At 43.8% G+C, this 12,500-nt stretch overlaps 1 protein-coding gene across 1 annotated transcript in view; it reads left to right on the forward strand.

Annotated features, from left to right (window-relative positions):
• Window positions 1-12,500, forward strand: part of slc12a5a (solute carrier family 12 member 5a) — a 180,806-nt gene that overhangs the window by 157,932 nt on the left and 10,374 nt on the right. The window contains exons 7-18 of the mRNA XM_048255271.1: window positions 324-580; window positions 1,057-1,268; window positions 2,868-3,035; window positions 3,646-3,744; window positions 3,991-4,048; window positions 4,410-4,584; window positions 4,896-5,014; window positions 5,944-6,042; window positions 7,358-7,407; window positions 7,692-7,758; window positions 8,280-8,384; window positions 11,685-11,853. Of these exons, the coding sequence (XP_048111228.1) occupies window positions 324-580; window positions 1,057-1,268; window positions 2,868-3,035; window positions 3,646-3,744; window positions 3,991-4,048; window positions 4,410-4,584; window positions 4,896-5,014; window positions 5,944-6,042; window positions 7,358-7,407; window positions 7,692-7,758; window positions 8,280-8,384; window positions 11,685-11,853 (1,578 nt within the window). The remainder of the gene's footprint in view (window positions 1-323; window positions 581-1,056; window positions 1,269-2,867; window positions 3,036-3,645; window positions 3,745-3,990; window positions 4,049-4,409; window positions 4,585-4,895; window positions 5,015-5,943; window positions 6,043-7,357; window positions 7,408-7,691; window positions 7,759-8,279; window positions 8,385-11,684; window positions 11,854-12,500) is intronic.

The following is a 12,500-nucleotide window of genomic DNA, read 5'->3' on the forward strand; positions in this document are numbered from 1 at the left end:
TTTATATGTCATCTTTATATTGTCCTTTTGTGCACTTCAGACTTTTTCATATTTAATATACTGTTCAAAGTTGTGCTGGCTCTGAGATTAAGAATGTAATTTCTAGTTAGGATGTTGCATCTTTATCAATTACAATGACAACACATTTCTGGTAGCTTTAAAATGTATCTCTTGCTTCAATCAATCAACAATCAACAATCGATCAATCAACAACCAATCATTCAATCAAACATCTATATCTATCTATCTATCTATCTATCTATCTATCTGTCTGTCTGTCTTGTCATTTATGAGTGTCCTTAAACGCCCTCTCTTCCTGTCAGGTGTACATCGTGCCGCAGGCAGCCATCTTTAAGATGGAGGGTCTGGAGGGGGCGGAGGCGGAGGCGGCCATGTTGAACAACATGCGTGTGTACGGCACGGTGGTGCTGAGCTTCATGGCCATCGTGGTCTTTGTGGGCGTCAAGTACGTCAACAAGCTGGCGCTGGTCTTCCTGGCCTGCGTCATCCTGTCCATCATCGCCGTCTCACGTGGAGTCATCAAAACCGCCATCGATCCGCCCGAGTTCCACGTGAGTGTGTGTGTGTGTGTGTGTGTGTGTGTGTGTGTGTGTGTGTGTGTGTGTGTCTGTGTGTGTGTGTGTGTGTGTGTGTGTGTGTGTGTGTGTGTGTGTGTCTGTGTCTGTGTTTGTGTGTGTGTGTGTGTGTGTGTGTGTGTGTGTGTGTGTGTGTCTGTGTGTGTGTGTGTGTGTGTGTGTGTGTGTGTCTGTGTTTGTGTGTGTGTGTGTGTGTGTGTGTGTGTGTGTGTGTGTGTGTGTGTGTGTGTGTGTGTGTGTGTGTGTGTGTGTGTGTGTGTGTGTGTGTCTGTGTGTGTGTGTCTGTGTCTGTGTGTGTGTGTGTGTGTGTGTGTGTTGTGTTTGTGTGTGTGTGTGTGTGTGTGTGTGTGTGTGTGTGTGTGTGTGTGTGTGTGTGTGTGTGTGTGTGTCTGTGTTTGTGTGTGTGTGTTGTGTGTGTGAGTTTGTCTCATGTCAGTGACTCTCCCTCTCTCTGGTGTAGGGTGTGTGTCCTGGGCAACCGTACTCTGGTGTGGAGGGGCTTCGACGTGTGTGCTAAGGTGGTGGAGCGGGACAACGGTACCGTCACCACTCAGCTGTGGAGGATGTTCTGCGACTCGGAGCTCCTCAACGCCACCTGCGACGAGTACTTCACCAACAACAACATCAGCGTCATCCAGGGAATCCCAGGCGTCGCCAGTGGAGCCCTGTGGGGTGAGAGCTAACACACACACACACCATACACACACACACACACACACACACACACACACACACACACACACACACACACACAGATACGCCAACAGATACACACACTGCCATTCACAAGTTTGGGGTCACTTAGAAATGTCCATTCCACTCCATTATAGACAGAATACCAGCTGAGATCAGTTGCATTGTTTTTTTAATCAGGGCAGCAGTTTTCAGATTACATTATGTGCTTACATAATTGCAAAAGGGTTCTCCAATGTTTTCTCAGTTACCCTTTGAAAAATGATGTCATGATATCAGATCAAACAGAATGTGCCTTTGGAACATTGGTTGAATGGTTGCTGATAATGGACAATGTAGATATTGCATTAAAGATCAGCCAAAGATCAGATATAGCTCTTTGGAGAGTTTTTGCCTGTTGTTAGTCCTTAGCCTCCACAACAAAAGCATTTACATTGCGTACAGGGGGGACAAGTAATGAGAAGTAGGCTATTTACAACGGCAAAATAAATCAAATATAAATGTATCGCACAACTCTAGAGCTCCCCCTCCAATCTGAATTGAAATATTTATTAATTACATTCATAGAAAAAATGGATGCATGCGATTCATTTAGATTAATTTGATGACAGAATATGTAATTAATTAGATTGGTTTGAATTGCTTGACAGCCCTAATATAAATATATATATATATATATATATATATATATATATATATATACTGCTCAAAAAATTTAAGGGAACACTTACAGTTTTCCACAATTGTTTAAACACATTTTTTGAAACCTTCCACCTTTCTTTTCTCCATTCTCAAACTACATTCAAAGAATGTCTGACAGTTCTTGCAAAATAAAACACTCGCCTCAAAAGTTTTACTAGTGCTCAGAACCAAACAGTGTCAGAGTACCAATCCAGTGTATGATTGAAGTGTTCCCTTACTATTTTTGAGCAGTATAATATATATTATATATATAATATATAGTATAGTATAGTATAGTATAGTATATAGTCATATATGGTATATAATATATAATATATAATGATATATATAGTATAGTATGCTGTGACTCTTGCCAGCCCTACGTGTTAGCTTCACATCAAGCCTGATAATACTTCAAATTACTACATACTGCATATCAATGTAAATATACAGGTCACACACAAGCACAAGTTTAAACTTCATGTAACTATTAAGACTATATAAATATACAACACAACTACCTTTATTTTTTTTTTTTATATATATGTCCTATATTTCTATTTTTGATACATACATGTTCTATATTTCAGTCTTGCACTTTAATTTAATGTTTATTGTCTATGACTATGTCTATAGTATGTCTATGTCTGTATTTAAAAGCATGTCTGCATGGGAAAGTAAGAAACGAAATTTCAATTCTTTGTATGACCAGTGCATGTAAAGAAATTGACAATAAAAGCCGACTTGACTTGACTTGATAGTATATAGTAATATATAATATATAGTAATATATAGTGTGTGTATATACACACTATATATTACACACACGTGCACTGCACACATGACATTGAGCCATCATGGTCTCCACTGCTGACCCCTGCCCCTGGCCCTCCACAGAGAACCTGTTTGGGAACTACCTGGAGAAGGGCATGTACATTGAGAAATTGGGCGTGCCCAACATCCCTGAGGCGGAGCCCAGCACCAAGGCCAGCAGCCGCTACGTGCTGGCCGACATGTCGTCCTTCTTCACCCTGCTGGTGGGGATCTACTTCCCGTCCGTCACAGGTCAGCACTGCACCTCACCCGCCCTCACAGGGCAGCGCACCCAAATAGAAGTGCCGACGGGTCAAAGTTCAGGGTGCTGTGGAGAATCTACTTGATATAGAGATGGAATGGGCAGTTTGAGTGTGTGTGTGTGTGTGTGTGTGTGTGTGTGTGTGTGTGTGTGTGTGTGTGTGTGTGTGCGCGCGTGTGTGCATCCTTGATGATGTCTGCCTCTCTGTGAGCTATATGTGTGTGCGTGTGTGTGTGTGAGGTGTAAGATTACATATGTGATGTGTGTTAAATGCTCTCTGTTAATGAATGTGTAGGTTTTTAACTATGCCATGTCAGATGGACTGGATGTGTCTGTGTTAGTGAGACGCATCTGGTGTTTACATAGATGTGTTTGTGTGTGAGATGATATCATCACCATGGAGATGGGGACTGGCTGGGTGCTGACAGCAGCAGATGTTTAATGCGTCTTCATCAGAGGAAAACTCAGATTATGGAGGCTGTTGGCTCCAACAGCATTTATATATGTGTGTGTGTGTGTGTGTGTGTGTGTGTGTGTGTGTGTGTGTGTGTGTGTGTGTGTGTGTGTGTGTGTGTGTGTGTGTGTGTTTTTCTCCCACAGGTATCATGGCGGGGTCTAACCGGTCAGGTGATCTGCGTGATGCTCAGAAGTCCATCCCCATTGGCACAATCCTGGCCATCACCACCACCTCCATCATCTGTATCCTTCACACACACACACACACACACACACACACACACACACACACACACACACACACCACACACATACACATACACATACACACACATCATTCAAGTACGCAAATGAGCACAAGCGGGCACATACAAACACCCACACTCCACATAAATTGTACAGTATGTGTTGGGTGCCCCTAGTGGGCATTATGGTACAGTACAAACAAACTGTAAAAAGCAACACTGCAGCCTTGACCGTCCTCCTCAGACATGTCCAGTGTGGTTCTCTTTGGTGCCTGCATTGATGGGACAGTGCTGCGGGACAAGTAAGACACACTCACACACACACACACACACACACACACACACACACAGGAGTTTGGTCCTGTGCTAATTTGTGTGTGTTGTATGTGTGTGTTATTTGGGTCCTGTGTGTTTGTGTGTGTGAGTGAGGGTGTGTGTTTGTGTGTGTGTCTGTGTGTGTGTATGTGTGTGTGTGAGGGTGTGTGTGTATTTGTGAGTCATTTTGTATGTGTGTGTGTGTGTGTGTGTGTGTGTGTGTGTGTGTGTGTGTGTGTGTGTGTGTGTGAGAGTCATTTTGAGTGTGTGTGTGTGTGTGTATGTATGTGTGGAGTATGTGTGTGTGAGCATATGTGACATTGGTCATTTGTGTGTTGTGCTGCTCAGGTTCGGAGAGGCGGTGAGGGGGAACCTGGTCATTGGAACGTTGGCGTGGCCATCACCGTGGGTGATCGTGTTTGGCTCCTTCTTCTCCACCTGTGGTGCAGGGCTGCAGAGCTTGACCGGCGCCCCGCGTCTGATGCAGGCCATCGCCCGGGATGGCATTGTGCCCTTCCTTAGGGTCAGCACACACACACAGCACACACACACAGACACACACACACACACACACACACACACACACACACACACACACACACACACACACACACACATACACCGGCATACATACCCACACTCACTTTCCACAGGATCAGCTGACACACACATGCAGTATACACACACACTCAGCCACACACACACATGCACATATAGCTCACAGAGAGGCAGACATCATCAAGGATGCACACACACACACACACACACACACACACACACACACACCATACACACACTCACCCGGCCTTCTCACGCTCTTGTGTTTGCCTGCAGGTGTTTGGTCATGGGAAGGCTAACGGCGAGCCCACCTGGGCACTGCTCCTGACCGCCTGCATTTGTGAGAGCGGCATCCTCATCGCCTCCCTCGACGCCGTCGCTCCCATCCTTTCCATGTGAGACGTGTGTGTGTGTGTGTGTGTGTGTGTGTGTGTGTGTGTGTGTGTGTGTGTGTGGTGACACCGGCACCACCCCCAACCACTAGTAATTACAAATGAAGCCTATGGTGTCTCTTGAATTCAGTTCAGTACATTTGAAGGGTAGATAGGCTAATTTAGGTAGTAAGAACATTCAGGTTACTGTAAGTACACGTAAGCACAATTATAATAAAGGATTTAGCAAAAGTGTATCAGTGGTGGGGAGAGTATTTGCTGCAGCTGCTATGGCATTTTAGTTAATCTAGTTAGCGTCGCGATCGTGCAGCAAAAAAGGCTGCATACAGGTAGGTCCTGTTAGCCAGTGTTTCTCAAACCTTTTCAGACCAAGGACCACTTAATCAATAAAAAAAAACCTCACGGACCATCTAGCTAAAAAAAAAAGAGTAGACCTACTTAAATAGTTATTTACACAATAGGCTTACTCACTGAGCCACGTTGCTTATTTTCTTTGCACCTTGCTTATTGTGTCAGAGGATTCATATGATTTAAACTGGCATAACTTACATAGGCAGCGTTGCAGAACTGTTTGGATTTACATACAAGTTAGTTCAATATGGCAAACAACTCGTCTATATTATGTTTTACCACGTCTGCTCGCGGACCACTTGGGATAGCTTGCGGACCACCAGTGGTCCCCAGACCACACTTTGAGAAACACTGCTGTAAGCAGTGGACACAAAAGCTGAAAGGGCTGAATAGCGAGGTGGTCCTGTACCTGTCTCCTCTACCTGGGTAGTGGGCCCAATACCTGTAATGGAAACTCGACTAATGTTGTATATGTCCAACTCAAAAATATACTTGCTACAGCTGTATCATTATCTTTCCCTTGTGACCTGTTGGGTCTCTGTATTCCGGTCAGATCTGACCTGTTCTCTGTGTTCCGGTAGGTTCTTTCTGATGTGCTACATGTTTGTGAACTTGGCCTGTGCTTTACAAACTCTACTGAGGACCCCTAACTGGAGACCCCGCTTCAAGTTCTACCATTGGTGAGTGTGACTGCCACTCACAGCATGTTTCATTGGTCCAAAACAAGTAGGCCCAGCCAATGAGACATGTTGTAATTTGTCATGTTCAGGAACTGTGAAATAGCTGTCTGTTTGGCTGTGCTTTGGCTCAGAGTGAGTCAGTTGTAGCTGTTGAGATCTGCTTCATGAATATAACATGTGTCATCATTGAGTTCAGTAGCGCGGGCAAAAAAAAACTTTTGGCCTTGTGAATTACCTTGTGAATCTGAGTGAATCATTCTTCCTCTCTCTTTCTCGCTTGCTCTCTCTTTCATTCATTCTCCCCCTCTGTTTCTTTCTCCCGGTCTCTCCTCTCTCTGTCTCTATTTTTTCTCTTTCCACCTCTGTCTCACATCACTCTCTCCATTCTCTCTGTCCTTTGTGAAGTCTCTATCTTCCTCTCCCTTTCTCTTTTACAATTTCATTTCACTTCCTGCCTGTTTACACAACAAATATCAGACAGCAGCAATGCCAAACCTATTACCATCTGGAGTATAACACTGTGAATGTGTAAACATGTATTATTGTATAAGGAGATGAATAATTCATAGATAAAAAAAAAAATAAAAACCAATATGGGTGAGCAGTGTGTGCAGGGAGAGAGAGTTTTCAATAATTTCTTGTAGATTGGATGTATTCTATTAAAAAAGAACATCTTTTTTGCTCCTTCTCAAGGATAATGTTAGGACACCGGGGCTGATAACTCCGACATGGCCGTTTTTATTGCCCTGCCATGCTCACTCACTAAAACACTGTCTTTGTGTTTCTGGAATAGTTTCTCAGTGAGGCTAGGCAGTGGGTTCTCCTTTGCTTCTATTTGTTTTTCTGAAAAGTTTGTTTCTAACATCTTTTTTGGTTCTCCTTCTCAAGGGTGGCTTGGCTTTTCCGTGGTTCTCTATAATGGTTCTCAGTTTGGACACGGGGCTTGGTTCTCATAACTCCGGCATTTTCCGTTCTCTATGTGCCCTTGCCAGCTCTTGGCTTTCCGTGGTTCTCTATGTGTTTCTCTCAGTTTGTTTCTAAAATGTTTCAGCACTTGGTTCTCAGTTTGTTTCTGTCTTTTTCCGTGTTTCTATGTGAATTGGTTCTCAGTTTGTTTCTAAGGGTGGCTTGGCTTTCCGTGGTTCTCTATGTGTTTCAGCACTTGGTTCTCAGTTTGTTTCTAAGGGTGGCTTGGCTTTCCGTGGTTCTCTATGTGTTTCAGCACTTGGTTCTCAGTTTGTTTCTAAGGGTGGCTTTCCGGGTTCTTTCCATTGGTTCTCTCTTCCTCTATGTGTTTCAGCACTTGGTTTCTCAGGTTTCTCAGTTTCCGTGGTTCTCTATGTGTTTCAAATTTGTTTCTAAGTTTGGCTTTCCGTGGTTCTCTATGTTTTCAGCACTTGGTTCTCAGATGGCTTGGCTTTCCGTGGTTCTCCAGCACTCTCAGTTTGTTTCCTTGGCTTTCCCTCTATGTGTTTCAGCACTTGGTTCTCAGTTTGTTTCTGGGTGGCTTTCCTGGGGATGAGTTTGTTCTAAGGGTGCCTGGTTCTCAGTTTGTTTGGCTTCCGTGGTTCTGTGTTTCAGCACTTGGTTCTCAGTTTGTTCTTGTAAATGGTTCCTCTCCTCTGTATGTTCATCTGCTGTTCCTGGTCCTGGTACTCATGCCATCGTTGCCATGGTGATCGCCGGCTGTATCTACAAGTATATCGAGTTCCGTGGGTGAGTGGAGCGTGGTGGTGGAGACAGATGGGAACAGAGGGCCGAGGGGGTGTCTCTAATCCACACACACACACACATACACACACGCGCACACACACACACACACACACACGCACACACACAAGCCACTCCAGGTTTCTGATCCGAGCCGTTTCTGGGATTTGGGCTACGCCTGGTTTGGGCTCTCCAGGGCAGAACTAGAGTGAAATGGAATTGCTCTCTGGGCCATGGCTGATGCACAGATACTGGAAAGAGAGTCTGTGTGTGTGGGTGTGTGTGTGTGTGTGTGTGTGTGTGTGTGTGTGTGTGTGTGTAGAGGGTTAAGTCTGGATTAGAGTGAAAGTGTGAAGGATTATGATATTTGCGTTCAGTCGAGTATTTGTTTGTGGAGTGTAGTATGTGTTTGACTTGATTATGATCTTAGTGGTATGGTGGTTTGTGTGTGTGTGTGTGTGTGTGTGTGTGTGTGCGTGTGATTACTGGCCTTTGTCCTGTCCTGACTCTTTATTGACTGTTGACAGAGCGGAGAAGGAGTGGGGTGATGGGATACGTGGGCTGTCCCTCAGTGCCGCCCGATTCGCTCTCATGAGGCTGGAGGAGGGGCCTCCTCACACCAAAAACTGGAGGTGAGAAACACACACACACACACACACACACACACACACACACACACACACACACACACACACACACATACACAAACACATACTACACACACACACACAGTCACACTGACATCAAAAGTCAAACACTGAGTTCAAACATCACACATTCGCACACTAGCTACAAACACATTGGTTTTGCCTCAGGGAGGTATGATCTGATGAGAACGAGCAGCTTATTATACACATCTATAGGCCCGCATCTACTGCAAGCCGAGGTATTAAAGTGAAGCGGTCATAACATGTATCATGAGGTATATTCCGAAAGGACATGAGACAAAGAACTAGCCTGGAAAATCCAGACCCTGATAATCTAGAAAGATAAGGGTCAGGCAAAGAACAATGTAAATTGCCCAACTCGAGGGGCGGCAACAAGCATGCATTTAAAAATCTCACAGCACGCAATTGGATAACACTAGACAATGTTTACTCTGAATGATTTCGGACTTCGACGCAGTCGGATAACACGACGACCAATGTCAAGTCAAGTCAAGTCAGTTTTATTTAGTATTATTTAGCGCATTTGTCAAGTCAAGTCAAGTCAGTTTTATTTCGTTTTATTTAAGCGCATTTAACATGCACAAAGTGCAACCCAAAGCGCTCCACATACAAGACATTGACAAAAAACAAAAGACAATAAAACTAAAAATGCCAGACGGAGCGGCATAGTCGCCAGCGTTGACACCACATGACACCACATTTAAAAAATAACAAACACAAAAGATGCCGGACGGAGCGGCGTAGTTGCCAGCGTTCCCGTGACACTAAGACATACAAGACAGACAACACAGAAAATTGAAAATAAATAAATAAAATAATAATAATCATGTTAAAATTAGTCCAATTTCCAACCGGCTGAAAAAGTCCAAGGGCAATGATGACCCGCGTGAAACTGCCAATGCAAGACCAACATGTGTAGCCTACTGTCCTCCAACGTTGCAGCGCTGTCTTCATCAGTTTAGCTGGTTCCCCGGAATGTTGGGGTAAAAGTAACGTGCATCATTGCTCTTTGCCAGAGTGTCTCGCAGAGACAATTCCATTGTGCTCTCGTGAGAACTCTGGATTTCCAGGGTAACAAAGAACACTCCCAGAGCCCAAATCAGACTATGTCCTCCACAAGATCCCTGGCAGGTTAAAGCATCACCCAAAACTCAGAGGAACACAGGTATCAAAAGAGTTAAATCAAATAAAACAAACAGTATTCCCATAGAAGCCATATTTAAGAGAAGTAAAACAAACAGTATCCCCATAGAAACCATATTAAAGAGAAATAAAACAAACAGTATCCCCATAGAAACCATATTAAAGAGAGATAAAACAAACAGTATACCCATAGAAACCATAATAAAGAGAAGTTGGTAGAGGTGTTTTTACAGTTTTTCACAATTTTATGCATGTTGCGAAACCATCAAACTACATTCACAACACCTCTGACTCTTCTTGCAAAATCTAAATTTTATGAATATAGTAACACAATTTTACTAATATAGTAATAGGTCATATTAGTCATAGGTCATAGTAGGTCATAATAGTCATAGGTTCCCCATGGTGCACACACATTGATCAAACATATGACTACCTGTACAGTAAGGCCCTGTTGGTACATTGATGACCTAGATAAATACATGTACCGTAGTTGATGCAGATTAAATAATAGTAATTCAGGAATTCAGGTAATCTGTTATGTAAAACAGTATGTTCAATTTACTACTACGTATGTTGGCCTTCCTTCAAAGAACCTGTACGTTACAACAGAGCTGTAGCCTATTTTTACTCCATAATCTCTTTCGTTTTTAACTCCAGTCAGGCCATCCCCTCCCCATCACCCACTGACAAAAATGTCCCAGATTTCAGATGCCTTGAGGTGCCAACCATAAAATATGCATGTACACACACACACACACACACACACACACACACACACACACACACACACACAGATGGGAGACCATATGTAGTCACATAAATACTCATGTCAAACTCAGAGCACAAAGTCACTGAAATGGAGGAAGACTAATTTAAAGGACTTTTTAAATATTCTGTTCCGGAGGTAATTTGAAGTGCTACAGCCAGTCGGTCAGGACTGCTAAACTAATCTTGAATGAGACGAGCACCACCAATTCCAAGTATTCTTTTTTATTGAAGTTGAGTGGAAATACTTTGTTGTGTGGTTTTTGATTGTGAGTCAGACTCCAATCAGAGCCACATGAGGGCCAGATCCACACCAGATCTGGCCCAGCACTGGCTACTTGCCGATGATGAAGGGACACAGAAAAAGGAGGGTAAAAACGTGTACAATTACTTGATATAAAGACTGATTTTAAGAATAAGTAAGCTATTTTAGACCTGTCTGGCCTAGCGGTCTCTGTGCTGGGCCCACTGAGGCTCCGTCATGCTGCGGTACCGTGCGGCCCCATGTGATGTGATGGGTTGGAAACACATGGAAGGCTGCTCTGCACACTCACACAGCTGAGTCACTTTGCTCTTCTGCTGCGTGGGGTCCTGCCCTCTGTCTCTTAACTCTATCCCCCTCTCTGTGTCTCTTCTCTCTTTCCCTCTCTCTCTCTGCCTCTCCCTCTCTATCTCTCTATCCCCCCTCTCTGCCTGTAGCTACTTCTCTACCCCCACCTCTCAACCTCTCGATCTCTGCGTCTCTCTCTTTCCCTCTTTCTCTCTCTCTCTCTCTCTCTCTCTCTCTCTCTTTCTCTCTCTACCTCTCTGCCCCCTCTCTGCTTCTATCTTACTCTTTCTTCCTGTATATATCCCTCCATCTCTTTCTTTATCTATGTAATTTTCACACTCTCACTTTATCTCTCCACCTTTATATTCTTTCTTTCAGTCTTCCTCTCTGTGCATCTCCATCCATCCATCTTTCCCTTTATCTTTAACTCACTCTATCCCTTTATCTTTAACTCACTCCTGCACCTTGAGTTCATCTGCTCGGTGCATTTCTCAAATCAAGCCGACAGAGTTCTAAAACATAAGAGAACATGAGAATATATTCTATCTATTGAATTTACCAGTTCCCATTATATACAGTGCTATGTAATACATGCATCCTCTGTGACCGTGGTCTCTGTCAATGGAAAAAGTGTGATAACCCAATTGATGACGTTCTCACTTCTCTTTGTCTGTCTCACACACACACACTCACACACTCACACTCTCACACACACACACACACACACACACACACACACACACACACACACACACACACACACACACACACACACACACACACACACACACACACACACACAGGCCTCAGATCCTGGTGCTGGTGAGCATGGACGGGGAGCTTAATGTGGAGCAGCCACGCCTCCTGTCCCTGACAAATCAGCTGAAGGCAGGAAAGGGCCTGACCATCGTTGGCACGGGACTGACGGGCACCTACCTGGACAACTTCGCCCAGGGGCAGCAGGCCGAGCAGGTGTGTGGCCACCTACCTCCACACACAGTCTGACAGTCTGTCACACATACGCACATGCAAACACACACACGTCAACACACACACCTACACACACATGTGCACACACACGCACACATGCACAAACGCACACACACATATACACACACACACACAAATAGCATAGGAGATAAAGGTGCTAAAAGGCTTAATCCCTCAGTTGTTAGCAGGGCACCAGTATTTCTCCTAAACTCTCCTAAAATCAATTATTTCATTTATTTTTCATCAATGTTTCTGTGTGCTTTAATCCATATGTCAGCTGGCTGGAAATGAACATTGAACATTGATGTTTTCTAATAAGATTGTCTTTTAAGCTTAAAATAAACTGCATAAGACAGGCTCACTGATGTGTGGGAGATGCAGACCTGCTGGCTACAGTTAGTCAGAGGATTTTAGGGATGAGTTTCTAACATTTAAAATTGCGATTTCAAAGTATAAAGACTAGTTTAAAATAGTGGATAAATCTCCACCTGTCTTCTACCTGTCTAATCTTCCTCTCCCACTGTTTGCCACAGTCTTTGCATGGCATACTTATTAAGGATCACAATCTTGGATTCATCTTTAAGTAGCTGCAGATTTCCAAAAAGGGAGAAATAGAACTCCTTTGTATT

Source organism: Alosa alosa, chromosome 10 (genome assembly GCF_017589495.1).
Source record: "Alosa alosa isolate M-15738 ecotype Scorff River chromosome 10, AALO_Geno_1.1, whole genome shotgun sequence".
Taxonomy (NCBI): domain Eukaryota; kingdom Metazoa; phylum Chordata; class Actinopteri; order Clupeiformes; family Clupeidae; genus Alosa; species Alosa alosa.